The sequence below is a fragment of the Poecilia formosa genome, unplaced genomic scaffold, assembly GCF_000485575.1.
Source record: "Poecilia formosa unplaced genomic scaffold, Poecilia_formosa-5.1.2 Scaffold134, whole genome shotgun sequence".
Lineage (NCBI taxonomy): Eukaryota > Metazoa > Chordata > Actinopteri > Cyprinodontiformes > Poeciliidae > Poecilia > Poecilia formosa.
The window spans coordinates 643,977-658,432 of NW_006800073.1; the positions used below are offsets into that span (position 1 = coordinate 643,977).

The window sequence follows — 14,456 nt, forward strand, 5'->3', positions numbered from 1 at the left end:
TTGTTGTTGTTGCTGCTGTTGTTATTTTCCTATTATTATGATTATGGTTATTATTATTAGCAGATCTGCTTTTATTTTGAAATCGATAACCGGATATTGTAGCATCACCGGCTCCTAGCTTTCCTCCGCTGGTGTCGAGGCTAGCTGAGGGAGAGAAACCGTGGGAGAAGGGCAGAAAGCGTGGGGTAAAAACATTCATTAAACTCGGTTAACACCTGACAGCGGCAAAGAAAGAAACTGAACAGGCAAGTGGATGTGTTCCTCCTACTTTCCACCTCATTACTGCCGAGTCAGGTCTGCTCTTAAAGCCTGAAAAAGGAGGAGAGATGCGGATTCAACAGCAGCAGGAGGCTGGCTGCACACAACATTGGACTGAATAACAAGATAAACAACAACAGCTGCTGCAGCAGCGGTCGCAGCCGCAATGATAAGCGCAAAGCGTGCAGTTTTACCGGAGTTAACGTTGTCCGTGGGAAGGATTCATACGGAGCGGAGGCTCTGCTAGCAGGAGCTACAGTTAGCATTGCTAAGTGAAGGTGGAGGACGCTGCAGCAGTTACAGCAACACACTGGTGTCTGCAGGTTTAACTGTACATATCTGAGTTCCGATCCATAGTTATAGTTTGCACAACAGAGAAACAAACACTGAATGGTTTCTACATCACAACTTAAACGATCAAAAAGCTTAAACTTGAGTCTCTACTCCTCGTATCCCAAAAATAGTAAATAAGGGCTCAAATACATAACTAGCTTATGACTTTAATGTGGCTGAATATTACACCACTGTTGTTGACATGATTTGTCCATGTCTTCTTGGATTTGCGCGTACTAATCGAGATTAATCGATTATTGAAGTAATTGTCAACTAATTTACTAATCAATTAATTGGAGATGCAAAAAACGGACCTGATGTTGGAAAAAACATATTCAGAGCAGTAAATAATGCAAAGCTGTACAAAATATGTGCATTATGTATTTAATATCAAAACACTCTCTGTAAATGTTTTGGCCAAAACTCCTCAAATGGCATTGCTTTGCTTCACCTGTTCGAATATGCTAGATAAGTACTCTTTTATTGCATTTTATGCTATAAAACATTTATTTTCTTATTGAAGAAGGAATTTGATTATTTCCCTATTTACATCTTTTAATGTATTTCTAATATTGTATAAAAAAATCCTTAAGTAGTTTAATGAAGAATGTGTCAGCTTTTGTTCAGTTAATTGTCAAAATAATCAATTACTAAAGTAATCATTATTCCGAAAGCCTGGCCTTCTGTCTAGCAAAGAATGAATCTACAGCTAAAAGAGAGAATCCTCCTAACATCAAAATGTGAAAAGCTAAATCCTTTCTGCTTGATGCATTACTACAGTGAAGGGCTGATCTGTTGAATTATTTTTTTAATAAGGCATTAATAATTTGACAGAAAGAGACAATAGATTTTTTTTCACACAATTTGAACCGGATGAAGCTTGAATAATCCCTCTTGAGTTTTGTGTTGGACATTGCTAAAGTGTTTTTTTTAATTTTTTAAAATTTAATCTTAAATGCAAAATTCAGGTTCTTTTTGTACAGTTCTGACTTAACTACCCTGAATATGTTGTTCTTTCAGAAAATTGCCTTTTATGAAGCCTCTAAACTCCAGTTCATGATTAATTGTTTGCTAAATTTGTTGCCAGTTATTTAAATGATCGATTAATCACAACTAATCTGATTAATCATTTTAGCCAGAGTTTAAATAAATCGTAATAATTCCAAAATTAATGGGTGAAACTTGTGTCTGAATATTTTCTCTCTCTTTTTTTCCCAGGCATCATCTCCATCTCTCCCTTGGCTCTCACCACCTCCCAGCTACCATATCTTTAAGTCACCGTGTGCCTCCATACCTGATTATTTCACATTTTTACCTTCAGCCAAGCAGAAACACCAGCAAAGAAGCTTTAAGTAAAATCAGTCAGCAACCAAACTCAGTATTTTATTCAGTTTGGCACTTCAGTTCGTTTCTAATTAGTTTAAAATCCAAAGTTCCTTGTTGTTTTTCAGTGTTAGTTATTTTGTCAGGCCATTCTCTAAGATCACCATTATGGCCTCTGTAACCCACTCCTCTGAGCCGGAGATCCCAGACAACCACAAAGAGAGCTGGTTGGCCCTACTCTCCGCTGCGGAAGCCTATTGCCAAAAGTCCGGCTGCGACCTGGCCATCCTCACGGCCTGCAAGAAGTTCCGGTTGACGGCTGGTGAAGGTGAAGTCGGGAAGAAGCGAGAAAGCGGCACCGGTTTTCCAAAGGAATGTGAGTTCTCCTACAGGGTGTGGGGTCAGGGCTTCCTAGCCGAGTCGGCGCGCCGCTATGTGGACGACATCGGCGTGCTGCACGCCACGTCCATGCTGACGGCCCAGAAGCACATGCGGCAAAGCGCAGGAGAGCAAGGAGGCAAGCTGCTGGTTGATTTGACCTCTGACACCGGATACAGAGGGGTAAGTTGTAGGGGTTCAAGTAAATAATTGACTGACAAATTAATATTGGTTAATGGTTTATTAGTTTAAAATTAGTTCCAGTCTATTAACTAGTGACGTCTTTTAGTGTTGTAGTTTGACCCCCATCCAGCAGAGGGCGGTGCTGGTTATCTTTAAGCAGATAATATGTTGGTACATAAACAAAGATGGCGGCAATATTCCAGAACGTCCCAAACAAAGTCTGGTTTGGGATGAAAAATGTCCTTTATGCAATGTTTCGCTAGCTTACTTCTCTCACATCAGATTTTTATTAACTTATTTATTTTTAGTTTCACAAGCGTGTTGTTGCTACCCAGGGTTTCAGAAGCCTTTTGATGTAGTTACACTTTGATGCAATAACAGTTAGCCGGTTCGACATTAGCGACGTATCTTGAGAATTTGAGAACATTTGCTCTTTATTTACCAAATTTATGAGGGAGAACGAAATATTTAAACCGTCTGAAGTAATCTGTTCCCCCTCCGTAGCTAATTATTCTTTCAAAAACTCCATAATATATTTATTTCTCTCATCATGAACAACAAAGATTTGTTGTCAAAGTTACGGGGGTTAACGCAGAAAAATAGTAAGATGATGGGAAAAAAACATGGCGCCAATATGCAAGATTGACTTTGAGTGAGTTAAAGCGCTTAAAGGAACGAAATAAAAACTCTTATATGTAGAAAAACCATAAACGGTTTTCATGTTTTATTCTTTTATTTTTCTATTCAGCAACTTAAGAGGTTCCTGTTTTATTTTATAAATATGTCTTAAGTGTATTAATGTGAGAAAATAACAATTTTCTGTTTATTCAGTCAGTTTTTAATACAGCTGATTTATTTTTAATTCAGCATATTATGAAAATAAAATGCAGCCTCTTTGTGTTATGGAAAGATACTCGTCCCTCTTGATAGAAGAGAAAAGTAATTAATCGACAACTTGCATCCCTAGTAAATAGGAAGATGTTCCACATTTTTATCCAAAGTTCCCGTTTAAAACATGTTTGAATCTCTGCAGAGCTTCACAGGCGACGGCGTAGTGGGCGGAGTCAGCCCCAACAACAGACTGTTCTCCCAGAGCTATCCGTCCATCTACAGCCCTGACGGCTCCAGCCAGCAGGGCGGCGGGCAGAACGGCAACCAGGAGCGGGAGCGGAGCGCCACAGAGGTGGAGCGAGGGAGACAGAGAGCCGGCATCGTGGACCTGGAGGAGGAAGGAGAAGAGGCGGAGGAAGAGGAGGAAGACATGGACGAGAGACGACCATACGGGAATGAAAGTGCAGGTGAGCAGATTGTTTTAGTTCAGTCCTGTGAGAAAGGAAATCTTCTTTCTTTCAGGAGGAATTAAAGAAAACTAAAATGTTACTTTCTCAGTAGATTTGAATATTAAACTCGAGGTTATGATTAAAGCGTGCAGACCTTCACTCTGCCAGGAGCAGAGGAGCCGAAAATGTTACTCAGGTTAGAGCGAAAAAGTATTTAGTAAAAAGTTTCCTCTAGTACTGAGTAACTGATCAAATCATCAATGACTTAATATTTAAAAATTACATCATCAGACGGACCAAACTATAAAGTTAAGTGGAAATTTTGGTATTTTAAAACTGAAAATGACAATAATTTGTGTAAAAAAAAAAAATCAGGTGAAAAGTTTTTCTTCCAAATTAGTTTCTTTAAATAAAAAACTTATGAAACTTTATGATAAGCTGCAGGTGTGTCTGTCTGGTGAATTTTAGTTAAAACATGTTTGTTTTTCATTCAGTGGCTAGAAAATACAGAAACTTTACTCAAAGTAGAGAAACCTCAAAATAAAGTTACTCAAGTAAAAGTAAAATGTGCAGCGTACAAACTAGAGTTGCGTAGTATAATACTTTTTTTTTACATTTCAAGTAAATGTAATTGACTAAATGTGACTAGTTATTGTGACCAGCAGGTTAAGCCATGAAAAACTTAATGTTGAAGAATCTGGGAGGACATAGAACTCCACCCAAACATATTCATGGAAAGTTGAGTGGAAGGATAAAGTGTGTTGGGGGGAAAAAAGGCAAAACAGGGTAATTTGAAAAGTTTTATTCACTTATCTAAAATTAAGGCCTTAAAATGTCCTAATTACACTTTGATGTTGACAAAGTTTTGCACACATTTGTAATGGAAACGCAGCTCTTGTGTCTCTAAACTCTAAACTCCTTTTTCAGTGAGTGAAAAAGGAACAAAAGTATAAAGGAATAGTTTGAAAGAAAGTCTGTAGAACCGTTTAACAAAACGACTTTAAAAGGGTAGAAAAACTGAACGTGAAATATTAAAAAGTCAGAATTTTATTGGATACTTTTTATATAGTTTACCCTAAATATGTTTTTGTTGGTTGCTTCTCTAATTTTTTAAAATTTGTAATCGGTTTTTAGGCGTTTTCTCCATGGACGAGGACTCTATTTCTCGTGACTGTGAGCCGTTCTTTGAGTCCGACGGAGAGGAGGAAAGCACCGACGGTAAGAGATTCATCGCCCCGCTCTTCTTCATCACGTACGAGTTTGGCTCAAGCGTTGCTTCTTCGTCCTGTCTGCGCCAGGCTCGCTGAGCGAGGACGCCCCGCCGCCGCCGCGCGGCCTGGCCGTGGGGCAGCACGCCTTCTCGTCGCGCCACGCCCACCCCACGGCGCTGGCGCGCTCGCTGCCCGTGTCCGTCCCCGTGTGGGGCTGCAAGAGCAGCAGAGCCGCTCCGGGAGACAGCAACAGTGGAGAGCGGGTGAGCCGCCAGAAAACTTTTTAAACTTTTAACTGGTTTAACATTTTCAGCTTTAGGCTTTTATGAACCAGAGCTGCTCTGTGCAGCTTCTGAGGTTCTGGATAAAATCACAATAATACGCTGCTAAACACAACGAGGCTAAATTAATGAAGTTACGTCTCTGATTTATTACTTGGATAAAACTAGAGTAGAACAGAAACTAGTTACATTTACTTAAGTAACTTTATGGAAAAAAAAACCAAAACGTACTTTTAGGAGAATTTCTACTACGCTGTACTTTTTACTTTCACTTGAGTAAAATTTCTGGATTTTCTACCGACTGAATAAAAACAAACATGTTTTAACCAAAAACTCACCAGACACAGACTCACACCTGCAGTTTATGTTAAAGTTTAATTTGTTTTTTATTGAAAGATTCTGATTTGGAAATTTTTTTCTTTTGCCTGATTTTATTGTTGCTATAAGAATTATTGTAATTTGGTCCTTAAAATATCAAAATTTCCTCTTAACTTTGTATTTTGGTCCGTCTGATGATGTACTTTTTAAATATTTAATGATTGATCATTTGATCAGTTTCTCAGTACTTCAGTAGACTTTTTACCAAATACTTTTTACTTTTACTTGGGTATTTATGAATAAATCTAATTTAATTTTATTTACATTTTGATGGACACAGACTTCAGTCGATCTGTTGAAGAGCTTAGACTCAAAATCAATTTAATTTTGCGGAAAAGTGACACATTTTAATTTATTTCATGGACGCAGTGCAGATCACACTTGACTCGTTGCAGTGGAGGAATAAAGAAGAAGTCTGACTGGCGTTATGACCCGATGTTTTGAAGTTGTTGCTTTTGTTTAGAAGCAGTAAGGCTCTAAAATAACTGAAAATCTGAGGAAAAATGTGGTGCAAATGTAAGTTTTTAATGTTTCTAACGACTTCATAGTTTTGCAGAGGAGGAATAAATGAGAAAGCTCAGTGTTGTGCAGCTGGAACAGCGATTACACTCTAAAACAAACTAAAATCCCTCCAAAATGAGAGGAAAACTGCAACCATAACAAGTTCTGATGTTTCTTAACGATCTGGTTTTTCCCCAGGAAGGAGAAATAAAGCAAAAGTCTGAGCAGAGTTATGACTCAGTGTTTTCTGTCGTAACTTTTGTTTCGTTGGCAGCGATTATTCTCCAAAAAATTTAAATTTCTTTTTTTTCTTGGGGGCCGCATAAAATCAGTCCATGGGCTGTAAACGGCCCGCAGGCCCTACTTTGAACACCCTGGATATATAATGACGCTCTCACTGTTAAATCTTCTGTTTTCTTTAGCTGTAGCAGAATAATGTTTTTAAAGCCGATGCCTCTAAAGACAAAGACACTATTCAGCTGCAAGCATCCACTGCTGCTGCTCATGTGACCGTAAAGTTCAAAAGGTCAACCCACATGTGGTAACAGAAACACGAAGCTCATTTCTGTTGATTCTTCTGAGGATTATTTCTTATCAGTTTGTTTTTAAAAGATGGCACATTCTGCCGAATTTTCATTAAAACCAAATAAACAATTTAATTGCTCTGAATATTAAATTGTTTTGAGTCTCTATACTCTGCTTAGCGATTAATCAGTTACTATATTAGCTTACCATCATTTCTGTAATTGCATAATCTGGTTAATTAGTCATTTGATTATTTTGATGATTAATTGGGTAAAAAATTTAGCACATTCTGCATATTTTTTATTTTTTATGCAATATTAGAATATATAAGAATGCACATAGACAATTCAGTTCCTTTTTGAAATAAACATTTTTTTTGCCTCATTTGCAACAACTTAGATTTCCTGAACGATTGATCATCTGTAGCGTCAATAGTTAAAATAAACAAACTTAAATGTCTTCAGTTATGATTCGATTTCTGCTCTGAGAATGTTGTTCTTTCAGAAAATGACCTTTTTTGAGTCTGTATGCTCCAGTAATGATTAATCGACTACTAAAATAGTTTATGATTATTTCAACAATTGATTAATCAGTTAATTGTTTCATTATTTTGCAGATTAGCCCATTAATCATATTAAAAATATCGGAAAGTTCTACATATTTTTGCATGTTAGCCTGTTTTTTGCAATATTGGAAATAAATTATAAATGCAAATAATTCCTTTTTTAACAAAAAAAGTTAACATTCTATACATTTTAAAATTTAAATTAGTTGACGATTATTTCAGTAATCAATCTGATTAATGGTTTCATTATTTTTGATGATTAATTGATTAATTAATTGATGAAAAATCAAAATATAATACATATTTGAGTCCGTATACTCAGTAATGATTAATCGATTGCTGAATTTGTTGACTATTATTTCGATAATTGATTAAACATGATTAATCCAATTAAGTAATTAATCATTTTGTTATTTTTACGATAAGAAAATTGGCACATTTTGCCTTTTTTATTTTAGCCTGAGATGCATAAAAATCCAAATAAACAATTAAATTCCTTTTTTTTTTCATTAATAAAATTTACATTTTGTTGCTGAATGTGCAACAACTGAGCATTTTTTAAATAGAATCTTAATGGCTGCTCTAACTTGTTCTTTTTTTGAGTGTAGACTCCAGTTACTGATTAATCAGTTACTGAATTAATTGATTAATCGCGTGTTTCAGGCGGGCTGCGCCGACCTGGAGCACATCGCCGCCAGCATGAAGGCCCTGCTGGTCCCCGGCGCCACCGACGGGACGGAGATGTTCGGCGCGCTGCCGCGGCCGCGCCTCAACACGGGCGACTTCTCGCTCAAACACTGAGAGACGGCCGGCGAGCGGAAAAAACATGGCGGAGAGGAGAACAAGAAAAGCCTGGAATGTGTGAATCAGTGTCAAAGCTCGAATCTGTTTATCGTTTCAGTCACTAAAAAAATTAACTGCTTTACAGGGTCGTGAAGAAATGTTACGAACACTAATGGCATCTTCAACACTATTTATCCCCAACGACGTCTCACGCATTCGGACCGAGCGGCGCCGCGTTCAGACCGGACCGGACCGAGCATCGCCGCGTTCGGACCGCACCGAGCATCACCGCGTTAGTTCGGACCGGACCGAGCGGCGCCACGTTCAGACCGGACCGAGCATCGCCGCGTTAGTTCGAACCGGACCGAGCGGCGCCACGTTCAGACCGGACCGAGCAGCTCAGACAGGAGGAGCTGATTGGTCAGATTACCGGTGATGTCAGAGATCTTTGATAGTCAACAGACACGTGTTGGTTTAAGTAGCAACAGGTGGGAAATCTTCATGGAAACATAAAAAATGTTTCAGAGGCGAAGTCCTGCTTGTGTTCGACTTCTTATCACTTCGGGATCAGGGCTGGACGATAAATCGATTTTATCAATCAAATTTCTGGCTTTAGAAGATTTAATCTGAATTTTTCTTCTTTTTTTTTTTTCCCGCCATTGCGTTCGTTGGGTTTCCATACTTACGAGTGATGTCAGCACACACGAGGCCGCCATCTTGTGTTTTAGACCCAGGCTAGGATTCGATTTATATTTTTCTTTTAAATTATGAGAATATAGTCATAATATTTAAGAATAGAGTCGAATAAAATAGCAATTTTATGAAAATTGTGACACAAAAAGTAACAAAATTAAAATGAGGAATGCTGAGCAGATGTGTAAATAATTCATTTTTAACACATCATTTAAATTATCATCAGTATTGGGACTTTTAAACGACGCAAACGACTATTTGGAAATAAGAATCACACTAACAGAGTTACTCACATTACATCTTAACCCTAAAAGCTTTTTTCTTAATAAAACGACTTTTTCTTGTTATTTTAAAACGTCGTTCTGGTAAAATTGAGTTTTTATTCTGCTAATATTATGATTTTATTCTCATAATTAAGCAAAAATTCTCATAGCCTGGCCCTGATAATTCATCATACAACTCAGAAGGAATCAGTAAAATAAAATCCACTTATTTTGGAAAAAAAGCAACAAAATGTTTTATTTTTAGTATTTATTTTTAGAGTAGGTATTTACCGCCCAGCCCTACTCAGGATTGTCCACATCATCACTTTCTGACTCCCAGATTTGCCGTGTAATAATCCAAAGTGATGCTTCGTCTCTTAGATTTACCTCAGACGGATCAGTTAGTGGTGAAGATCAGGTGAATTTTGCCTCCAACACTAAAACTTCACTCAGAAATTAGAAGTTGCTGCTTTTGCGTTCATATGCGTGCTAACACATTAGGTAACTGTTAAGCTTTAGCCACGTGCTATGATGGGTTTCTGAACACTAAGCGAGTATTTTGGTGGTTTTGTCAGTATTTTTCAACCCTGGTTGATTCAAATGATCTACAAAAGGTGGAAGAGCTACTTCTTATTCTGCAGAAACTTAAATTTTAGATCGATTTTCTAATGTCGGTACAATCAGGGTGCAATCTGGAATGTTTTTGCAAGATCTGGAAGAAGAAGAAGAATGCAGCCAAGCGTGCAGCTTTAAGGTTTGCTGCCTAATAAACGTTTAAAAAATCAGGTCTGTTCTAACATTTCTCTCACAATGATCTTAAAGTCCAGGCTTATGCAATTCATAAACTTTAATTTCACCTCAAATTAAAGTTTTACTCCTAAATTCAACATGTCTGCTTTGAAGAAATGGGAAGTGTACGTTGTAATAAATTGAAAAAAATTTGGTTAATTTGTTTCCAAATACGGAGACCAACTGGCTCACCGTCATCGGTTTATGTAACAGAGTAAAAAACAAAACGGATTTTAACACGAAGCTTGTCGCTTTTTTTGTAAATGTGAGCAGAGGACACCAGCACCTTCTCATTACATGCCTATTTTTTTATTTCACCAATGAATGACTGATTGATGGGATGATTGTAAATCGACTTCATGTTCCAGGGGGATGGTAATGATTTTTTTCTTTTTCCCCATTTGCTCTGGATGTGTTGTTAAAATGCCTGAATGGAAGGGAAAGTGACTTTGTTTGCGAGAGAAAGGATGAGAGATGTGCTAAAAAGTTAACATCTCGGATATTTCAAACATAAATGTTCCGTTAAATCCTTTTATGTTTCAAATAAAGGAGCAACACCAAGAATAAACGGCTCTGGGTGTTATTTTTTAATGGCCACTAGAGGGCGGTAACGCAGCAAAAGAAAGAAAAATCAACGAAGTGTCTGAAGTTTACTCAGGCATGAATATATTAATATAAGTATCACAAATTACACCCAGACTGATGTTCTCAAGCCTTTATTTGTGTTACTTATGATTTTTCACTTGTAGCCAAACATAGTTAGCAAATAGATTAATTTCAGTAACTTTTTGGAAAAATATGTTTTTAGGAATAGCTCAGTTTTGCTTCACTTTTTAATATTTTGAAGAATTGCTACTCTCATTTGAGTCAAATTTCTAGTTACCCACTGCGAGTAACTTCTCATGACGAAGAAAAAACACACCAGAAACACACATTATGTTACAGAGGGACCTCTTGTTAATACATTTAAACATTATGTGAATATACAGTAAACATTATATTCTGTTCTTCCTGTTTGCAGGAAGTTCTTTAGCCTGTTCTAACATGCACCAACATGCAAGTATTGGTTTAAAAGGTTTTATGAAGAAATTAAATTTGTAGTTTTCAAAATGTTAGTCTTTAAAATACTAGAATTTGTACATTTTTAAATCAAATTTGATCAGTTATTCATCACTTGGGTAGTCTACCAATAAAAAGGCATATTATGGCCATCTCAGAGAAAAACAATAAAACAAGGAAAGTTTCAAAAGTAAAATTTTTTAGATTGTCATCATTAAAGTTGGAAAGTTTTTATTAAAAAAAGTTGAAAACATTTGACTTTTGAAAGTCAGAAATGTTCACATTTTTTCCTCTCAAATTTTTTTTTTGAGATTTTTGGCAGCAATGTACCACTATTATACCTACAGCGGCCCTAAAGGCGCTCCTTACAAATGTCGTCATTGTTACCCGAACGGCACAAACAGAACGGCGACATCTGAACATTGGAAGATGAGGATGTCCAGGGAGCTTCTTTTCAATATTCGTTGATACAGAAGCAAAGTGTGAGGAAACTAAAACGGTGGTTGAAATGCAGAGGACTCAAAGTGAGCGGAAAGAAGGCAGCGCTGGTTTGAAAGGTAGTTTTTTTCTTTTTCTGGTTACGGATAGCGTGTTAGCTAATACTCACTAGCACTGTGTTATTAGCTAACACTCACTAGCATTGTGTTATTAGCTAACACTCGCTAGCCCTGTGTTATAGCTAACACTTGTTAGCACTGTGTTATTAGCTAGCACTGTATTATTAGCTAGCACTCGCTAGCACTGTTATTAGCTAACACTCGCTAGCACTGTTTTTAGCTAGTACTTGCTAGGACCGTGGTATCTGGGCCTACCTTTCCAATTTCCCGCTCGGCAATCTGTAGGTAATTATTGATTCATCAATGCATTGCAGTTAATTTTTCCAATTAAATATCAATTCTATTCTATTGGTGGGCATTGAATTGCACATATTCATAACTTAAATCAGAAGATGACAAACAAAATCAGCTATTGAGCAAACATTTCACCCAAAACACAGCTTTAGGTACCAAAATCTGTCTGAATGATTGGTAGGAAATATACCAGAAGTGTGTTGATTTCTTTAGGAAATATGTCGGTGAAAGGCAACTTACTGAGGAACTTTTACCCAAATATTAGTGATGGTCTTTGTTTTCTTGTCATCGTTAAAGTTGCATGTCTGCCCTCATTCCAATACACAAAAAAAGTCAGTTGAGTGTCGACTTCATACTGGCATAGTGAAGAAGAATACTTTATTGACTACACTGAGGACAATTAAACAGGATCAAAGTAATAAAAACACCCAACTTTACCTTGCTTAACTTAAATTAACAAAAACAAATGAAAATCTGAAGGTGTTTTTATGCATTCAGAGAAAAAAAAACTGCCAACATGTCTTCAGTTGTACTTCAAAGCTCGTTTTTTTTCTCCAATCACACTTAAATGAACACTTCCTGGTAAAACTACTGCTGCCCCATACCCACAATATACAGAAGCTCATTTCTGCCATGAACCAAAAAATAAAACCCAGACAGGGAGACAAAGTTTAGAGTTTTATAATCATGAAAACAAAAATAAAAAGTCATGTAAAATGACGACTTTAAAGTTCATAATTTTACAAGTTAAATTTCTACAAGTTAAAACTCCTAATTTTACAAGTTTTTAAATCATAATCATGAGAACAAAAGACATAATTTTGTGAATAAAGGTTATATGAAAACAGTTATTTTGGGGTTTAGTCATAATTATGAGTTTCAGTGAAAATTATGAGAAAAAAGTAATCATTTAGAGTTTTAAAGTCATAATTATGAGAATAAAAGTCATAATTTTGAGTTTTAATGTCATAATTTTGTTGGTTTGCTCCAGTATATCAAAAATTATGACTTACTGCGGGCTTTAGTTTTGTCATTCATGGCATGAATGGGCTTCCATACAAATCCCTTTCAAGTGTCACTGATCTTTTTTCCGGATAAGACAGAAGGAATTTGTTCCGATCCAAAACCCGGGGAAAATTCTCTCTTCGAATTTGGCTTTGTACTTGTGGATCAGCCGCACCTCCTTCTCGGAGTCTCCCTCCACCGACAGGAAGGAGATGACGCCGGCCGGCAGGTCGACGTAGACGCCCATGGTGCGGGACGGCGGCAGCTGGATGTCGATGTTCTCACCGTTGTGCCAGACCTGGTAGCAGGAACCGGACCAGCCGACCCCCCAGGAGCCTTTGTTCTCCCCGAGACCGCAGGGCACCTCCTGGCCTTTACGGGGCGCACTCTCCGCCACCACGCCGACCACCACCCAGCCGTCGTAGTCCACCTCCCAGTAGCCTCGGATGCCCATCAAGCCCTCCTTACACAGCACCTGCAACAGGAGACATTCGTGAAACCCACAGCGCTGTGCTCTACGACGGCGTTACAGATGGAAAGAAAAAGCTAGAGAAAATTTACGCCAAAAAAACTCAGAAACTTTTAGATGAAGCTTTTCTAGAAACATTTTCTGGAAAAAAACTTTGATAGTTCTGAGTTTCAAAAGTCAAAAAATTTATAGAAAAAAAACTTTAAATTTTCTCAGTTTGAAAAGCAAAAACTTTGCTAAACAAAAAACTAATAATTGTTCTAAAAAAAACTAGGAAATTTCTGAGTTTCAAAAGTTTAAGATTTTTGACTTTCAGAAACTAAAAAAAATTTAAATCTTCAGGTTGATCTCAGAAATTTTCTAGAAAAAAGTTAACATTTCCAGCATTCAAAAGTTACTAGAAAAGCTCCAAAATATAAAAAAAACTTACATTTTAAGCTTTAAATTAAAAGTCAGATATTTTCAACTTTTGAAACTCAGAAAATTCCAAGTTTTTTCTAGGAAATATTTAGATTAATCTCCAAATCTTTTAATTTTTCACTGAAATTCACTCCCTTTTTTCAGAGCTCTGGATTTTTTCAGAGCTCTGTCAACTTCCCAATCGAAAAAATCAACTGAAACTTCCCTCCAAAGTCTGATTTCCTGCTGGGAAAATGGGAGCAAGTTGACTAACCTCACTTATTCCAACATGGCTGCTCCTCACATCAACATATTAGATGTCTTGGAAACGTGTTTATTTCACAAGACACACATGAAAAGTGCATCTAAAACCAATGTTACATGTAGCGCCTGCAACTCTAAACTAAACAAAATAGAAGTGGTGTTTGATTATGGCCTTTCGTAAACCATGTTAATGAGTGTCGCCATGTTGCGACCTTTGAGTTCCAGGCCTCCTACCTGTGGTGAGTCCTGGTATCTTTCAGGCCTGTTGGGATAAGGGCAGACTGCGTCGGAGGTGCGAGCCACTTTGCTGCTGCCCTCAGAAATCCACAGAAGCTTCTGTGCTGTTTTGTCATCCAGAGAGACGGGGAACCAGTCTGAGGAGGTAGAAGAAGAACTTAAATGTGAAAATGTGACTAAAACCATGGAGGTTCTTAAAGCTGACACAACCAACAAGAATTCTGCAAGTGGTTCCCATATGGTAAGTCAACAACAAAACACTTGCTTTTCCAGCAGACAAGCTGGACAAGATGCCTAGCAACCTTGCTTGGTTTGCTAGGTGATGGACTAGACTCGACTGGGGTTGCTAGGTGATGGACTAGACTCGACTGGGGTTGCTAGGTGATGGACTAGACTCGACTGGGGTTGCTAGGTGATGGACTAGACTC

General features: G+C 37.5%; 2 protein-coding genes across 3 annotated transcripts in view; one reads left to right on the forward strand and one right to left on the reverse strand.

The window, feature by feature from the left end:
- The window catches only part of akt1s1 (AKT1 substrate 1 (proline-rich)), a 16,312-nt gene extending 6,346 nt beyond the window's left edge, over positions 1 to 9,966 (forward strand). The window contains exons 2-6 of the mRNA XM_016676450.1: positions 1,810 to 2,475; positions 3,509 to 3,773; positions 4,890 to 4,973; positions 5,054 to 5,229; positions 7,880 to 9,966. Of these exons, the coding sequence (XP_016531936.1) occupies positions 2,083 to 2,475; positions 3,509 to 3,773; positions 4,890 to 4,973; positions 5,054 to 5,229; positions 7,880 to 8,017 (1,056 nt within the window). The 5' untranslated portion in view covers positions 1,810 to 2,082 and the 3' untranslated portion in view covers positions 8,018 to 9,966. The remainder of the gene's footprint in view (positions 1 to 1,809; positions 2,476 to 3,508; positions 3,774 to 4,889; positions 4,974 to 5,053; positions 5,230 to 7,879) is intronic.
- Positions 9,967 to 11,987: 2,021 nt separating this feature from the next.
- Positions 11,988 to 14,456, reverse strand: part of LOC103144947 (tripartite motif-containing protein 16) — a 9,440-nt gene continuing 6,971 nt past the window's right edge. For both annotated transcript variants that reach the window (XM_007562133.2, XM_016676451.1), the window contains exons 4-5: positions 14,026 to 14,165; positions 11,988 to 13,134 (exon numbers count right to left, since the gene is read on the reverse strand). In XM_007562133.2, coding sequence (XP_007562195.1) covers positions 12,730 to 13,134; positions 14,026 to 14,165 — 545 coding nt within the window. In that variant the 3' untranslated portion in view covers positions 11,988 to 12,729. The remainder of the gene's footprint in view (positions 13,135 to 14,025; positions 14,166 to 14,456) is intronic.